Source organism: Lissotriton vulgaris, chromosome 11 (genome assembly GCF_964263255.1).
Source record: "Lissotriton vulgaris chromosome 11, aLisVul1.2, whole genome shotgun sequence".
In the NCBI taxonomy this organism is placed as follows: Eukaryota; Metazoa; Chordata; class Amphibia; order Caudata; family Salamandridae; genus Lissotriton; species Lissotriton vulgaris.
Window position 1 is genome coordinate 1,104,691,469 of NC_141699.1, and position 16,920 is coordinate 1,104,708,388.

At 48.8% G+C, this 16,920-nt stretch overlaps 1 protein-coding gene across 1 annotated transcript in view; it reads right to left on the reverse strand.

Moving 5' to 3' along the window:
- LOC147684242 (putative cation-transporting ATPase 13A4) overlaps window positions 1-16,920 on the reverse strand; it is a 249,194-nt gene that overhangs the window by 172,798 nt on the left and 59,476 nt on the right. Inside the window, exons 3-5 of the mRNA XM_086944644.1 lie at window positions 15,430-15,576; window positions 12,359-12,429; window positions 11,717-11,797 (exon numbers count right to left, since the gene is read on the reverse strand). Coding sequence (XP_086800770.1) covers window positions 11,717-11,797; window positions 12,359-12,429; window positions 15,430-15,576 — 299 coding nt within the window. The remainder of the gene's footprint in view (window positions 1-11,716; window positions 11,798-12,358; window positions 12,430-15,429; window positions 15,577-16,920) is intronic.

Genomic DNA, 16,920 nt, shown 5'->3' on the forward strand with positions numbered 1-16,920 from the left:
CCGATTGCATCCGGGCACCCCTGCCTCGTGCCGCGCTCGATTGCAAAACTACGGGAGCTGCACCCATTGACCCTCACCGTCGCGGAAGGGTACCTGTAACAATTGAAAACCATTGAGCAGAATTTATCACCGATGCCCAGTTTCTTGAGCACCTGCTCGAGGTAAGGCCAGTGAACCCTGTCGAAAGCTTTCTCGGCATCCACCGCCAGCAGCATCCGTTCGCCTGGGATCCGCAAAGCCTTCTCCAGAATGTGCGTCACTCGCTTAGTATTATCGACAGTTTGTCTGCCGGGCACAAAGCCAGCCTGGTCGGCCTCAACCAGACCCGGGAGGTGCAGGGCCAGCCTGGATGCCAGAATCCCCGTGTACAACTTGAGGTCGACATTCAGGAGCGAGATGGGCCTATATGATCCACATAAGGCCCGATCCTTCCCAGGCTTCGGGATCACTGAGACCGTCGCTCTCAGGAGATCCTGTGGGATGGCTCCCGATTCGGAGAAGGAGTTAAACAGCCGGGCGAGGATAGGGGCCACAACTGGGCAAAAGGTTTTGTAAAACAGGGACGTGTAACCGTCCGGGCCCACGGCTTTCCGGTGCTTAAGTCTGGCTATCGCGGAAATCACCTCCTCAACGTGGATATCGCGCTCAGGATATTCCGCCTGAGCGGGGTCTAGCGCCGGAAGGGTCACAGATTCTAGATATTCCACGGCTTCCCGCGGCGAGGAGGGCTCCCCGGTGTACAGCGCCTCATAGAAACCACAAAAGGTTTCCGCCACTGCCGCATCACCCGAGACAGCCACCCCGTCCGTACCCAAGAGTTCCTTCACTACGTTACGCTGTTGCGCGACACGGAGCCTGTGTGCCAAGAGTTTGCCACACCTATCCCCCCCTGTGTAGAATGCATGTTTCAGACGTAACGCTGCGTATTCCGCCCTGTCCATGTCCAGCGCCAACAGGAGCTTCCTGGCAGCCTTCAACTGCCTCCAAACCCTTGGAGCACCAGTACGGCGGTGGACCTGTTCGAGCTCCCGGACCTGGGAAGTCAGCTCCTCCCTCTTCCGCTGTCGCTCCCTGTTTTCTGCTGAGGAGATGGAGATGAATTCCCCCCTGAGGACCGCCTTCAGCGCCGCCCACTGTGTCGCCAATGAGGTGTCTGAGTTACTGTTGTGTGCCTGGTAGTCCCGTATTGCCTCCTCAATATGTTTTACAACTGTTTTTTTGTGCAGAAGGGTGTCCCTAAGGCGCCACACCCCCCGAGAAGGGGAGGTCGCCGGCCACGCAAACGTACCCACGACCGGCGCATGATCAGACAGTGTCAGGACCCCAATGTCCGCCGCCGTAGCAGCGGCACGCATCGGTCCACTAACCAAAAAGTAGTCCAACCGTGCGTAGGTCCGGTGCGCATGCGAATAATAGGAGTAATCCCTATCTGTAGGGTGGAGGGTGCGCCAAAGGTCATGCAAATCCATGTTGGTGATTCGGGCCTTCCCGGCCTGGGAAAGTTCCCCAGTCTGTGGGAATCGCTGCGCTGACCGATCTAATGCAGAATCGAAGACTATATTTAAGTCACCCCCTAGGATAACATGACGGTCGGGGGAGGCAGTTACATCCACCAGCACCGAATCTAAAAAGCGTTCTTGATGGTCATTCGGGCTATATAAGGAGCCAATAGTAAACGATGTGCCCCCCAGGCGGAGGCGGTATGCCAAAAGCCTCCCCTTCTCTTCAACAAATTTATACAACACCTCCCCCTTGAAGGAGCTCGCAGCAGAATAGCCACCCCGCAGTCTTGGACGCAGCAGAGGAGAAAAACTGGGTGGGAAACCTGGCAGAGCGCATTCTATGACAGTCACGGGGCAACAAGTGGGTTTCTTGCAGGAGGCATATATCAGCTTGTGTCCCCTCCAGTAAAGACAAAATCACCCTACGCTTTACAGGGTTATTCAGACCCTTAACATTAAGGGTCACCACCTTCAGGGACGACATATCTCCCAGAGTCCGGAGACGCTATGTCGCGGGCAGGCAACCGGAGGGGGAGGGGCGCAGGGCAGCAGCGCAGGACAGGCAAAATAGGACCAAGCGTTAACACAGGAAACATCGTACGGTTCCTTCCCAACCCCTGAACAACCCCCGACCCCACCCCAAAAGAACCAATGGCAACTAGCCAAATTCCAACACAAACACAAACAACCCATTGTCCCAGTCAAGTCCCAAAACGGACAAGTCTGCAGAAAGTACCAAAAGTGGACATCCAGCCACTCGCTTCCCCCGCTCCCCCCCGACCCTCCCTCCGACCCCCGAACCTGGCACCGAAGAAGCTGTGTCCATCTCCCCCCGGAGTGAGTCTAGGCCGTCAAGGCCACACAGTTCGAGGCGGCTGAGTCTCTGGCCGCTTCTCTCAGGGCACTGGCCATGTCCGCTCTGATGGTGGGCGAGTCAGGCCGCCCAGCGCTCGCCGCCGATCTCCTTCTCGCCGACCGCCGTCGTCCTCCTCTATCCGAGCGCCTCCAGGTCTGTGTTGCTCCATCCTCTTCAGTAGCCGTGAGCCCCAAGACGCCGCAAACATCCTGCAAGGAGCGCAGCTGGTGCAGTACCCCATTCCAACGGAATATCAAGCGAAAGGGATGCCCCCAGGAGTACGGTGTCTCGTGCTCGCGCAGGAAATCGGTTGCAATCTTGAAGGACCTGCGCTTCTGCAATGTGATGGCAGACAGGTCCTGATACAGCGCCACAGGTCGCTCTCGGAACGTCAATGGTTGTTTCCTGCGGGCCTCGGACATGATGCGCTCCTTCATCGGAAAGTCAGGGAGGTAGGCCAAGATGTCCGGCGGAGGTGCCACCGTCTGTCGCTGTCGGCCGATTCTGTGGGCCCTGTCGATGCGGATCGGAAAGTCCGCGGCCTCTCCCAGAATCTCCCGGAACAAGTCCTGCAAATAGCCCACCAGGTCCGTCCCCTCATCTGCAGACGGTACACCCCGTACCCGTATATTATTCCTCCTCGACCTGTTCTCCAGGTCCTCGTTATGGGCTTGGAGTTCAACATGTTGTTCCCTGAGACGGAGAACGTCCTGTTGCAAATGGACAATCTCGTCGTCCCGACGTTGGGCCGCTGCCTCCACCGTCTCCATCCGCTCACCAAGGCCCTCCACCTCCCTGCGGACCTCGCGTACTTCACTGGCCACCTCCTGCTTCAGCGTCTGGAAGTCTGCTTTAAGCGAGCTGAACAGGTCCTCCATGAAGGACCTCATGACGGGGGACTCGCCCCGGTCGGGTCCGCCGCACCTCGGGAAGAGCCCGGAGACGGTTGCGCCCTGTCCCGCTGTTGCTGGGCCCTGCTAAGCATGTCCGGCAGGGTGCGATCCCCCTTCCTCGATCCCCCTTTTCCGGACATTCGTGTCCCGTACTCTGTCGCACTCAACTGAAGCAGGAACACTGGCGTCGGCCACCTCCAGTAGGCTCGGCCCTCGATGAGTTTCCAACGTTCGGTAGAGTCCCTCAAGAAGGAACTCCCAGCCGGATAGGGGACCTGCGCCACCGATGACAAAATGGCGGGCCAGTCTAGTCACAGAGAGCCGTTCGGTGCTCAGCCAAGATTCCAACAGGGACCCCCGCTAGGGGAACCCTGGCTGGTGCGTCCCGCAGGGAGGCAAAGCTGTGCAAAAGCAGAGGCGTAGGAGACAACCTCAAGCGAACATGAGGGAGAGCTGCGTCACCGTCGCCGTGAAGACAAGATGACGGTTGGACGGGGCCGGGTAGATCGTCCAGGCCCGGCGATGCCACCAGGGCCACTCTAGAAGCCAGGCATACGGAGGAAAGTTCTAACCAGGGCTGTCCAGCTAGAGAGGAGAAACAGTAGATCCGGCTCCGATCCTAAGCATTGTCGCCAACTGGCCACAGGGCCGGGGCCTGCACCACATGAGAGGCCACCACCGCAAGTCCAAGCACCGCCACAATCACACGGCAGGGTCCTCGCGCAGTGAAGTCGCACAGCCGTTATCCCTCTGACGATCCCCGTCGAGCACCGGGGCGAGCTTCACTCCAGATCGCTAGACATCAGCACCATGCCCCAGCCGAGGCATCCGGACAGCGCCCCGCTCTGCTCCGCCTCCAAGGCGCTCCGCCGTCCTGCAATCGGTCTTTTAGCGTGCTTCCGCCGGAGCGATCGGAGCCAAAGTAGCATCAACGCGTGCCCCAAGGTCTCCGCCGCCCGTCTCACAGCCACTGAGCTTCAGCGGGGGGAGAGAAGCTAACGAAAAAGGGCTCGGGCCTAGTCGGGCCGGTGGAGCTGCGGGAAGAAGCGTCCGCTCACCCCGCCATCTTGGCCACGCCCCCGCCATTGTATATTTAAATGCCTTTTATTTATGTGTTTTGAAAACCTGCAAGCGGTGCATGAACAAGGGCTTGTACTTAAAGTCGTTGCTTAAGAGAAGCAAGGCTGGCAGTAACAACGCCTTTTTTACTGCCAGCCGTGCTTCTCATAAGCAAGGACTACAACTACAAAGTGCACGTTTATGCACCACTGTTTTCAAAACATATAAATAAAAAGGCATTGTCATTTACAATGACAATAGCTCAAACTCTCGCAATTGGGAGACCTATTGCATTGCAAATGCTTGTTTGTTTAGCCAAGAGTCAAAACGTCAGGTCAGTTGGCTTTGCAAGTAATATTTTTTTCATTGCACTTTAAAAGGACTCGATTTGGACTTGCTGGATCTCTCCTTGTACTGCTTAAACAAGAGCTGATAAAGCTAACTGGTGTGGCTTCCACAGAACAACACGTGCGAGCAGAAATGATGGGCCTTCCATAGGAGAGAGTGCAAGTATGTATTGAGCAGCTTTCCTCATGATGACATTGGAGGACCAAACAATCCATACAGCTTCAGAGCTCTGATGTGTGCTACTTTTCATAAAAAAATACGCCTCGACTCCCCCTTTATGTACAGAATGTAGGGGGCACAGAACAACGTCCTACCCCAGGTGATTGTTTCTTCTACATAGCAGTAACTGCTTGTGTGATTTAAAGAGTGTGGAGCTGGGGTCTTTTGCCAGAAAACGGGTGCGCTGTTCCTCACCCTGCACCACCAAGGATGGAGTCATTCAACTGTGGTTGCTGCTGCTGTTGCTAAGGGGCACATGCATCGAAGCTTTTTGCCATCGCAACCAGTACGATTCGCAAAAAACGGCCGTTTGCGATTGCAAAATTAGCTTTTGCGATGCATGAAACAACTTGCCATTCACAATTTTTGTGATTTCTCAAATTACGATTGCATTTAAGGAATCACAAATTGCGATACCTTAAATGCATTGCAAGATGCCTTTTAAAATAGCAATTTTGCTATTTTGGCCCACTATTTACCGCAAAATCATACCAGATGGTAAATAGCGAAAACTTTGAAAAATGCACTAAAGTGCATTATACAAAGTTGTAGGTTACACACACACATGCCCCTGGGACATGTGTGTGCGCAATATATGTGCATGGATCAATTTCAGGGGTGCATCAGGGTGTCCTTTTGGCACCCTTGCACACTTGAAATTGCATGCGCAATTTGTGAGTACCTATTGGTACTCGCAAATTGCGCATCTAATTTCCCATTCATTCCTATGGGCCTGTAGGCCCATCGGAATGAACGAGAAGCCATTCCTTACTTGTGACTCGCAATTTGTGAGTCGCAAATAAGGAATATGTAGGAATCGCAATTTTTATCGCGATTCCTATATGCACAGGATTCTGCAAGTCCTTAATTGCGATTCCTTAATTATCGCAATTAAGGACTCGCAAAATCATACCTTGATGCATGTGTCTCTAAGTGCCTGAAATGCTCCAGCTGTTGCACCGATCACAAAATGTCTTGACGTTACGTATTATGTGCATACGTTGCACGAGCTGTGCGTCACTTGAACTTTTCGCTTTTGCTTGGAGGCGTGGTAATGTATGTGAGGTACGAGGACTGGGCAAAAAAGCGGTACCCAAAGCAAGGCCTAATTCGCTAGGCTAATCTGTATGAGGTTAGGACAGTAAAGCAAATTTTCAGATTACCTTTTTGTTGCCGAAACCCTTTAAGAACAGTGCGATCCAAATCTAAATGAAGAACCCGTCGAACTATGAGACCTGAGGGGTTGCAGTGCAGGAGAGCGGTCAAGTGTACGTAAATACCCCATTAGAAGCTGTATTTTATCCACACATTGGTAAACAGCAATGTAGATTAAATAAACAATCGCTGCAGTCCACTCCCTGGGATAAATGCAACGGCACTAGGTGCTTATACTGTGGTGAATGCAAAAGCAAAGAAAAGCAGATGGCCCCCTATTGAAAGTGAAACTGCAAGTGCGGTGCTTTGTTTACAAGAGTAACTTGACCCATGAAAAACAAGCATTGGAAATGCAATAGGTCTCGCAGCATTAGAGTTAGTGCTTTTAGAATTGTTTATGGGGTTTTTTTTGTAAATCTTTAGCATTTTTGTTTCCTGTAGCCAATGCTAAAGAATTACAAATAAAAAAAGCCATAAACAATTCTAAAAGCTCTAACTCAAATGCTCCGAGACCTATTGCACTGTGTGAGGGGTTGAGGGTGAGTGAGGGTGAGGGTGGGTGAGGGTGAGTGAGGGTGAGTGAGGGGTTGAGGGTGAGTGAGAGTGAGGGTGAGTGAGGGTGAGTGAGGGTGAGGGTGAGTGAGGGTGAGTGTGAGTTAGGGTGAGGGGTTGAGGGTGGGTGAGGGTGAGGGGTTGAGGGTGAGTGAGGATGAGTGAGGGTGAGTGAGGGGTTGAGGGTGAGTGAGGGTGAGTGAGGGTGAGTGAGGGTGAGTGAGGGTGAGGGGGTGAGGGTGAGGGGTTGAGGGTGAGTGAGGGTGAGGGGTTGAGGGTGAGTGAGAGTGAGGGTGAGTGAGGGTGAGTGAGGGTGAGGGTGAGTGAGGGTGAGTGAGGGTGAGTGAGGGTAAGGGTTTGAGGTTGAGGGTGAGGTGTTGAGGGTGAGTGAGGGTGAGGGCGAGTGAAGTGACGCATGGCTTCTCCTGGTGATTAAGTATGCAGCAAAGCAGAGTGAATCTGATTCTAACAAATGGTAAGCAATGGGCAGGTTGCAAGCCCTTTACTGTATACAACAGAGTATCGCTAGCAAGAGTGTATATTCATGAGCTGTTGCAGGTTGACCCTAAAAAGTAGCACCTGAGAACACAGCAGTGGAAGGACACAAGGAAGGGGTCCTTTCTCCAGGGGAGGGGCAAATGGTAAAACTTGAACTTGTTTTGAGCAACACCCTTAATTACACCTGCAATGCCTCTTAGAAAGGATGTATGTTCTTTTTTGGCCACATCACGTTTTGTTTTATCCCAACTTAAAGCAGTGTATTGTACAAAACCATTGTTAGCCGAGTAAAAGGTTTTCTTAATGAAACACGTCTTTTAATACGTTAAGGTAACAGGCACTTCAAGTCATGTGCAATGAACGCCACAGGGTGGTTCTAGGAGATAACACTTGTAACTATCACCAAAAGAGTTGCACTGATATACTAGGACGCAGCATGTTCTATGGAAAAGAAAAGCCAATACATTTTCTACTGTGAACGGACCAACGTGCTTCTAAAAATATGGTTTTTCCGTTCTTCCCACAAGAAATAAGACATCGATGAACACATGTTTGCAGACAAGAAACAGTGGGCACTTATTTTTTACACATTTACTCTCACACAGTGAGAAGCCCCGCTTCGGAGCATCAACTAGCTGGAAGCCTGTGGGTTATGATTAGAGTATTTGCCGTATAAACCATACCAGAACAAGGGCCAGAGAAGCACAGTGCTATGAAGGAGCACCTTAGCAGGGACCAAAAGCGCTAGTTTAGATGGCAATAAGAAAATAAGCTGCAGGAGATGTGTCACTACTCACTGCAAGGCGCGTGAGGCAGGCGGACCCCACTGGGTCTCGCAAGACTTAGGTGGGGCTGCAAGGCCATAGCTCTAGTTACTGTTCCCAGCACGACTGCTCTGGGAGGACTGGGAGCTAGACAAAGAAGACAGACTACCCATTGCTCCTTGGTCGCTGTTTCTGTGCATATAAGGACCATACCTTTGCTTGCGTGCAACCGTTTTTGGGCCCCCTTCAGATCGCCCTTCCAAAATGCTAAATATTTCCACAGAATTAGTGTGCCACTCTCCAAAGTAGATACTCAAAAGCGAAGAGTCGCCCTCATATAAAAGCACTCATGGACTGCCATGATCGCCATCTTAGGTGAGAGCGGCTGCAGAACCGGAAACAGTAGTCCAATGAATGTCTTTGCCCAGATTGAGTAAATTAATGTCCCCCATTAGACCTGGCTACCGCATAAGGTGCGCATGTGCTGCCGTAAACTTTACATGCTAAACGAATGTTGCTCTCCAGTGGCATTTCAGTGTATAGCACCAGCGCATGCTTGCTATTTAGCGAAAACACATGCACAAAAGGTATGGCTCGGGCGTATGCTGAGAGGCGAATGCGCCTCTAATAAACAAAGTGCGTCTAAATACATTTTGAGGAAAGAAATTAAGGGAATTGAAAATTAGAAAAAAAACAAGACGGACGGAGGAGAGGGGAGGGGGGAGGAGAAATGCGACACGGTGGGAAGGGGAGGGGGCGGAGCGGGTTAAATTAAACTGATTTTGGGCCCCCTTCAGATCGCCCTTCCAAAATGCTAAATATTTCCACAGAATTAGTGTGCCACTCTCCAAAGTAGATACTCAAAAGCAAAGAGTCGCCCTCATATAAAAGCACTCATGGACTGCCATGATCGCCATCTTAGGTGAGAGCGGCTGCAGAACCGGAAACAGTAGTCCAATGAATGTCTTTGCCCAGATTGAGTAAATTAATGTCCCCCATTAGACCTGGCTACCGCATAAGGTGCGCATGTGCTGCCGTAAACTTTACATGCTAAACGAATGTTGCTCTCCAGTGGCATTTCAGTGTATAGCACCAGCGCATGCTTGCTATTTAGCGAAAACACATGCACAAAAGGTATGGCTCGGGCGTATGCTGAGAGGCGAATGCGCCTCTAATAAACAAACTGCGTCTAAATACATTTTGAGGAAAGAAATTAAGGGAATTGAAAATTAGAAAAAAAACAAGACGGAAGGAGGAGAGGGGAGGGGGGAGGAGAAATGCGACACGGTGGGAAGGGGAGGGGGCGGCGCGGGTTAAATTAAACTGATTTTGGGCCCCCTTCAGATCGCCCTTCCAAAATGCTAAATATTTCCACAGAATTAGTGTGCCACTCTCCAAAGTAGATACTCAAAAGCGAAGAGTCGCCCTCATATAAAAGCACTCATGGACTGCCATGATCGCCATCTTAGGTGAGAGCGGCTGCAGAACCGGAAACAGTAGTCCAATGAATGTCTTTGCCCAGATTGAGTAAATTAATGTCCCCCATTAGACCTGGCTACCGCATAAGGTGCGCATGTGCTGCCGTAAACTTTACATGCTAAACGAATGTTGCTCTCCAGTGGCATTTCAGTGTATAGCACCAGCGCATGCTTGCTATTTAGCGAAAACACATGCACAAAAGGTATGGCTCGGGCGTATGCTGAGAGGCGAATGCGCCTCTAATAAACAAACTGCGTCTAAATACATTTTGAGGAAAGAAATTAAGGGAATTGAAAATTAGAAAAAAAACAAGACGGACGGAGGAGAGGGGAGGGGGAGGAGAAATGCGACACGGTGGGAAGGGGAGGGGGCGGAGCGGGTTAAATTAAACTAACAAGACGGACGGAGGAGAGGGGAGGGGGGAGGAGAAATGCGACACGGCGGGAAGGGGAGGGGGCGGAGCGGGTAAACAAAGACGGACGTGCACGCGCTTTTAAGCTCAATGCGCATGCGCATTGAGCTTAAAAGTCACGGGCACTGCAAGGAATCGCCACGATTCCTTGCAGTGTGGATAAAGAGTGGATAAGTCCCAATACTCTCGCCTTGCTCGATACGCATGCGCATCGACAGGCGAGACCTAAAAAGTTGTCCTCAGAGGAATACTGAAACGCTGACAGCGTAGGCAGATAGAACTCGGCCGGTGCTCCATAGCAGGAAAGCGGAAACAGAAAGGAGGGAAAAGAGGAACAATTGCCCAGTAGTAAGCAAGGATTTTCAAAGAACAGTGGCACACACAAATAAAAAGCAAGGGCAAGCAGTGGGTGGAGTATAACTCCACGAACCATCTACAACAGGTCACTAAGCGATAGTGCAAGCACTGTTCCCTCGACCTAAAAAGTGAACACCAATCTCTCTTACAAAAGAATAAACAGAAGACTGCACCTGACATTTGATATTTGTATTTGAAGGCACAGCAAGAATTCCAAGATCAAAACAACATTTAAAGAGCCCGTCATTGCTCATTCACCTGCTGAACTCCAGCATGAGCGTGTAGAGCCAGAGATAAGTAGATTGAGTCACGCGGAAAGATAATTGGCCATGGTAACAAGAACTACTAAAGCACAAAGTGGACAGAGGGCGGGTACTTGAAGTGGCCTGCCATCTGTGGTGGACTGGATCTCAAACCACCCTTGACCCCAAAAGTATAGCAACGTACATAGGACGTAGGAAACCTTTTCAAAGATATACAGTACATTTAACACAGTCCACGAGCAGCTGAAAAACACAGGCACTCTCTTGGAGTGCTTCACAAAAAAGAGCTCCTGTAAAGCAGGTGCTTTCAGAAGAATGTGAAATGAACGAGAGAGACCACTTAACACACCAGGGGAATAGGGTACTAGCAAACAGTGAAATAACAAGGTATCCCTTGGCGAAAACAACTGAGACGTAGGCCCATATATTTGCACCGATGTTTTAGAGATCGGTGCAAGTATATGGGCCTACCTCTCAGTTGTTTTCGCTTTCAGAAGAATACATGGAGACAGGGCTTGAAGTGGGCCAGGTCTCACCGGTGCTGAGCACCGGCAGTTTTTTAAAGGAGGCTTCGAAACGGGTCTCTATCGGGCTCTGTTTTGTGCCCTGGCACAGGCGGTCCGTTTTTTTCCGGGCTGCCAGTCCGGATTCCCCTTCTCTTTTTGAAAACTCAGGAGCAGCAGCATTGTCGTGGTATCACCAGGGCTTTAGGTGGAAGCTTTTTCAATAATATATACAACAAGCTATAGTTGCTGCTTATTTATCTTATGCAACTAACAACCATTGACAAAGCCAATAGTCCTAACTTGTTGTAGGTATGAAGTTACTTGCTGTATCATATATCTGGATGTAATGACAGAAACAGCAAAATACAAGTCGGGCGGCACACTATGCTAAGAACAGATTTTAAGCCGATGTGTATTAAGCCACGCCCTTAATTACATTGGCCACGCCTCTGTGAGAGACCTCCCAGTTTTTTCATCCCACGTAAAGCCCTGCTTGGAGCCTTTCAAAGAGATGCTAGAGAGGCTGTGGTTATCAGGCGGACAGAGACATGCTGGGCAGCCTCAAATAAATAAAGCAGCTGAATAGAAGGGAAGCAGATGTAAGGTACAAAAGACAAATCCAATGGTAAGCAATGGGCGGATGCAATCCGAGGTCAGCTTTCAGCATGTCCCATTATGTCTTTGCATCCAGAGAGCTGTCTGCCAGGCTTCAACATAGAAACAGAGCGAGCCTTTTCAATATTCTGCAACCAACATAAGGCATGCTAGGGTCCCTCGCACCCCTGCCCTGGTGCAACTGCACCAGCTGCTCTACTAACAGCTGATCTCAATTCTACAGTCGCAGTCTTCCTACCCGATTTCTTGTTCTTCACTTGTGAACCCGGGTCCAAACTTCCTGTGTATGTCAGTGCAGGAGTACCTGTCCTCCAGAACCCTGAAAGGAAAAAACAGGAAAAAATTCTTATCAGTATGTAATCGAAACTTTTTGAAAATTTGATGCCAACAATCACTCTCTTTTCTTTTAACTCACACTCCATCCGTGTAGGAGCTCCTGGCCATGCCTGTTGGACCGTCCTCTAAGAGCGCAAGCAAACCTTGTACCTCACCTTCACCTAAGAATTGTTTGATCTTAGTCCTAGGAATGCCCGGTCTTCATGCGGGGCACCCCCAGTGGCCCTAAGAGAACCATTATTTAACTAAAAAACAATTGGAAACAACCACACAGCAGAATCCACAATTTTCATAAGAGTTTCTTGATCAGTTAATACAATTTTTTGTACGTGGGCAGGGCTTTCTTGGGCGAAGCTTCTTAAATGTAAATTATTGAAATACTAGAAGCGGACTCACCCCGATTATAGGTAAAATCATATGACCCCCCCACCCACACACACGAAAACCAATAACAAACCCTTGCACCTGCAATGGAGGCTGGAGGACTGACGTTTCCTTGAGTTGTATTTAGAGACAATTGTGGCATTGAGAAATCCAAACATACCCGATCTTCATGAAGCAGTTTGTGGCGTTGTCCCACACGTATCGTATCTTCTGAACCCGAATAAATCGAACCTGCACAGAAAAACACAATTTTAGACCTGACACCCGTGGGGGGGTTCCTCAAATTGTTTGCTGAGGTCGTTTTGTTGGCTTTAGGACTCTGTGCACTTTACCCCTGCTATCCACTCCTTTAAAACATGGTAACGTTGGCCTATACCCAATTGGCACCTTTAATTTACTTGTAAGTCCATGGTAAGTGTTATTACACATACCCAGGGCTGGGCATGTCGAAACTATACGGTGATGGGAGAGGATGTTGTCTTAGCATGATTGGCTAGGGTAATGTAAGGTGATGGGGTCGGCAGATGGGCTGAGGCGGGTGACAGAGTGGGTTCTTGGAGGTAGGCTGATAGGGGTCGAATGATGGGGCTGGATGATGTAAGAGAGTAATAAAGTAGGGTATTGTAGTAAAGAAATAGGGTTCGGCAATATGCTTGGCAGAAGGGGGTGTGCTGTGGGGAGTAAGAAATGGGTTCTTAAGAGGTGACAGTAGCATATGAAGGATTTTGAAGGACAGTGACTAATCTTGCTTCACACACACATACAACCACACAGGCAAACACACTCACACACAAAACAGACACAAAACAAAATACTGGGTGTCAACTCATTTGCCACAAATCTAAAGGAAGCTGAAAGCAAACAGTCATCACATTCACCTGCAACCTACAGTACATCAAGGGGCTCATTACGATGGCATAACGATCGCCACCGCTGGGCCTACGGTGGCGATCGTTACACCATCATCATGAGCTTTAACCCCGCCATATTATGATGGTGGTGGGTATCACAGCCGATGTAAAGTCAGTCTGCTGCTTTCGCGCTGGTGGCAATCATCACGATTGCCTGCCGGGCAGAGCAGGGGGTCTAATATAGTGGGGGTGCCTAGCAGGCAACGTCCACCACCAGAATGTTGGGTTTGGAAGGCCTTTCCATGGCGGCAACGCCTCCATGGAAAAGCTATCAGGGATTGTGTTTGAGGGCCCATTGCGGGCCATCTTTGTGCCTCGGGGAGGTGGGGTGCACTTGGGGGGTACCAAAGGTACCCCCTACATTTTGCTGCACCAAGTGGCAGGCACCGTGTGGTGCCTGCAATGTGGTGCAGTGAAATGCCTTGCATGCGATTTTACCATCGCGGTGGGTGCTGCTGTCAGCAGCACCTGCTGCAATGTTAAATTGCGGAATGCATCCGCCATGGTGGCGGTTGCATCCTAATTCGTGGTGTGAGACCGCCGCATGTCTGGCGGCCAGTCCCAAAACCCCGGGGATAGTGGGCGGACTCAGGTTCCTTTGTAAGATATTTCTGCTTAGAATAGAGTGGCTAAATTATAAATATTTGTTTATAGGACATGTGTACACATTTTGCTAGTGGGATGACAAGTTTTGCACAAGGACACAGCAGAAGGCGTTTGTTGGAGAGCTGCTTTCCTGAACATAATTGAGGTATAAATCTGGACAAGGCCCATAATACAGTGACATTTCTCTGGGAAGGGGGTGTCTTGGTCTATTCATAAATCTTACTGCCTCCTCAGTCGTGGAGTACTAGGCTAGTTGGAAACTGAGGAACATGTTTTTAAATTCTGCCCTTATCTGAATACCTTGTGTGCTCTTGGGCAATCACCATTTGAACCTAATTCTCTGTCGCCATATTTTTCAGCCATTTATATTGTTTACATTCTTTCGAAAGACAGTTTGTAAGTTTAGGTTAAAAAAAAGTGGATTGGGTATTACCTGGGAAGAAAGTTGTTCGACTTTGCCCACTCCCAGAGACTATTCACCAACATGCAAGATGGTGGTAAAGTAATGGGCATTGGAACATGCAGTCCTGCTTTACAACCATGGGTCTGCAGCATTAAAATAGTTTGATCTTTTGCAAATCGCACGCTCCTTGGAGGTCTCTTCCTCCTGATCTGCCAATAGGCGTGGAGTTTGAAGGAGGATTTATGAAAGAATAAAGCAAGGGGCCCCAGCATGGTTTTCATTCACACATTCAAGGGTCTTCAGATTTAAGTGTCCACTTTCCCTACAAGCAACTCTAAAGGTGGCCAAGACCCATCCTGTGCTACAGATTTTCCCCTCAGACCAGCTTTAAACAATGTTTACTCAACCCCTATGTGGTTGCAATGTGGGCCCCCTGGCATGCAGTTTAGCACGCCCTGTCAGGCAGCTATCTGTGAGCACCAAACAGCAGGATATTTGGTCTTGTAGCTGGGACTCAAGGCACACAAATCTCGGGGAGGGCATGTGTAAATTAAGGTACGCTTGTGGTTCCACTTCCATTGCTCCAGTAAATCCATCGGGAAACCTTCTAACCAATGACCAGTGTCATTTAAGCTAGGCGGCACCAGAACTTTAAGACAATCCAAAGCACCCTTCTTGAAACTGTGTAAAATCAATATTGAGAGAATCAATATGGGATGAAAAAACATGCAAACTGACTTATTGTATTTTCCCTTTTGTACAAATAACTGAAACATCTTTAGGAAATTTTTCTGAACGATTCCGCCCACCCCTTGCACAGGATGGACTTTTGCATTTGTATAATGGAAAAAATAATTCCATCAATTGGAAAATGATGAATTTCACCATTCGATTCCATCTGAAATAGGCACTCGATCACTCTCCTCTTTTTGATTTGTAAAGAGAATTAACACTTAAAGCGGCTTAACAACCACAGACGTTTCTGTACCTCAGAGTCATCATGACATGTAGTTGGTCAATACTGAGCATAATACAGTCCAAGGAGATTATAGTAATTGACTTTATGCAATTCAAATCAAGATGCATAAAGGAAGGAGAGCACCCACCTTCTGTGATCACCGTAGATGTGAAACACTCCACAAATTTAAATGTACAAAAGTCCATGGTGTCATCACTGTAGGGTGTCATTTGTAGGGAGTGTTTCCTATTTTCTTTATGTTTAAATACATTTATACCAAACATACAAATAATATTGGTGACTCTATGCTTCTGGCTTTCAAGTGATGAGATGGAACCTGAAGAAGGGTTTACCTTGTTCTCTGGCTTGATGATAGCTTGGTTGATGACGGCCTGCTTGTCCGCTGTGATTGGATAGTCCCCTTCACCACTCGACGTGCCCAATAGTGACGACAGGTAGATCCACCGCACCTTCTTCCGGGAGTAGTTTTTAAAGTCATCCTGAAGAGAGATGTCATAGGAGACTCAGTCGACATTCAAGGAACAGCAGTATCGGCAGGTCATGTGGGCATCACAGATACGCCAAGCATTCCTAGGTCCCAGCCTGTCTCCCACTGTCTAAAAGCCCTGCACTTGCTCCCAGTGGACAAGAGGAATCCCAATGCCTACCGTTCAAAGCACTGCACTGTGCGGGTCCTCAATTCTTGAAGACAAATCTGAACTGGTACATGCCTTCCAGAAGTCTAAGATTTGCACGTAGTAAACTTCTACAAACGTCTAGGTTGAAAAAAGTTCGCTGGGGCGGAAGTAGCTTTCTTTTAGGGACAGTCAAGACATACATAATAGTCCTTCGCTGCTATCTTTTAGGAAAGCGCTAAAAACGTGGCTCTTCGCTAACTAACATTTCATCTACAGTTATACCGGCACCTTACTTGGTTTCAGTGCCTAGACACCTACGGGCATTCATGCGCTTTATAAATGCACAAGTTAAATCAAATCATTAGAGTACAGTGGGGATCAGTGCTTGAAATGGAAAAATAGAAGTGCTGATACTCTGTACCAGAGTACCTGCTTGTTTCTGAGAAGTGCCGGTACTCTCCAATTAAAAGTATTACATTTCTCTTCATAAGTGCAAGTATTTTTCCTCTCAATATTAAAAAGTGTTGGTACTCCGTACCGGACAGTACCGGCCCATTTAAAGCACTGGTGGGGATGTCAATAGATTTATTTTGAATGATTAAAACTGAAAGTTTGTGCTCAGAGCCAGAATAATTGTCATCTTGTTGACCCCCCAATGGCAAAAATGGTGTAGAAATTACTAAGGAGAGTGACTACTGCTGTGCACTACTGTTTGTAAAGGCTGGGGAGAGGAGAAAGTCTAAGCAATAGGGTGAGCTCCATTGTTCCACAGAAAACTGGCAAGATCAGTTGTAATTTAATCTTTCAATGTGATGCTGTTTGAATGAGGAGAAAATGCTTTCTTCCTCATTGACCCCAAGGGGTCTCTTCTGCCCATCCTGCACTCTCACTTGTACTGGTAGCTTCACCTTAGACATGCTTCACCTTTTGTACAACATACAGCTGACCAGTATGTTACTCTATTCCTCCTTCCTTTAGTCTCCCCTAGCATCCCAAATGCTTTTTGTATCATTGACTGAATTTGTAACAAATTGGGTTACTGGTGAAGGGGGGTAGGTGCCTACGTCAGGTAACAACCTCAATCCTTGTCTGTGTGTATCCTCAAAGTCACTAAATTAGCCGGAGCCAAAAACCCTGAAAACTAAGGCACAGAATAGACAAGCTTAACTTAGAGTCAAAGTATTTATGCATTACTAAGATAGTAAT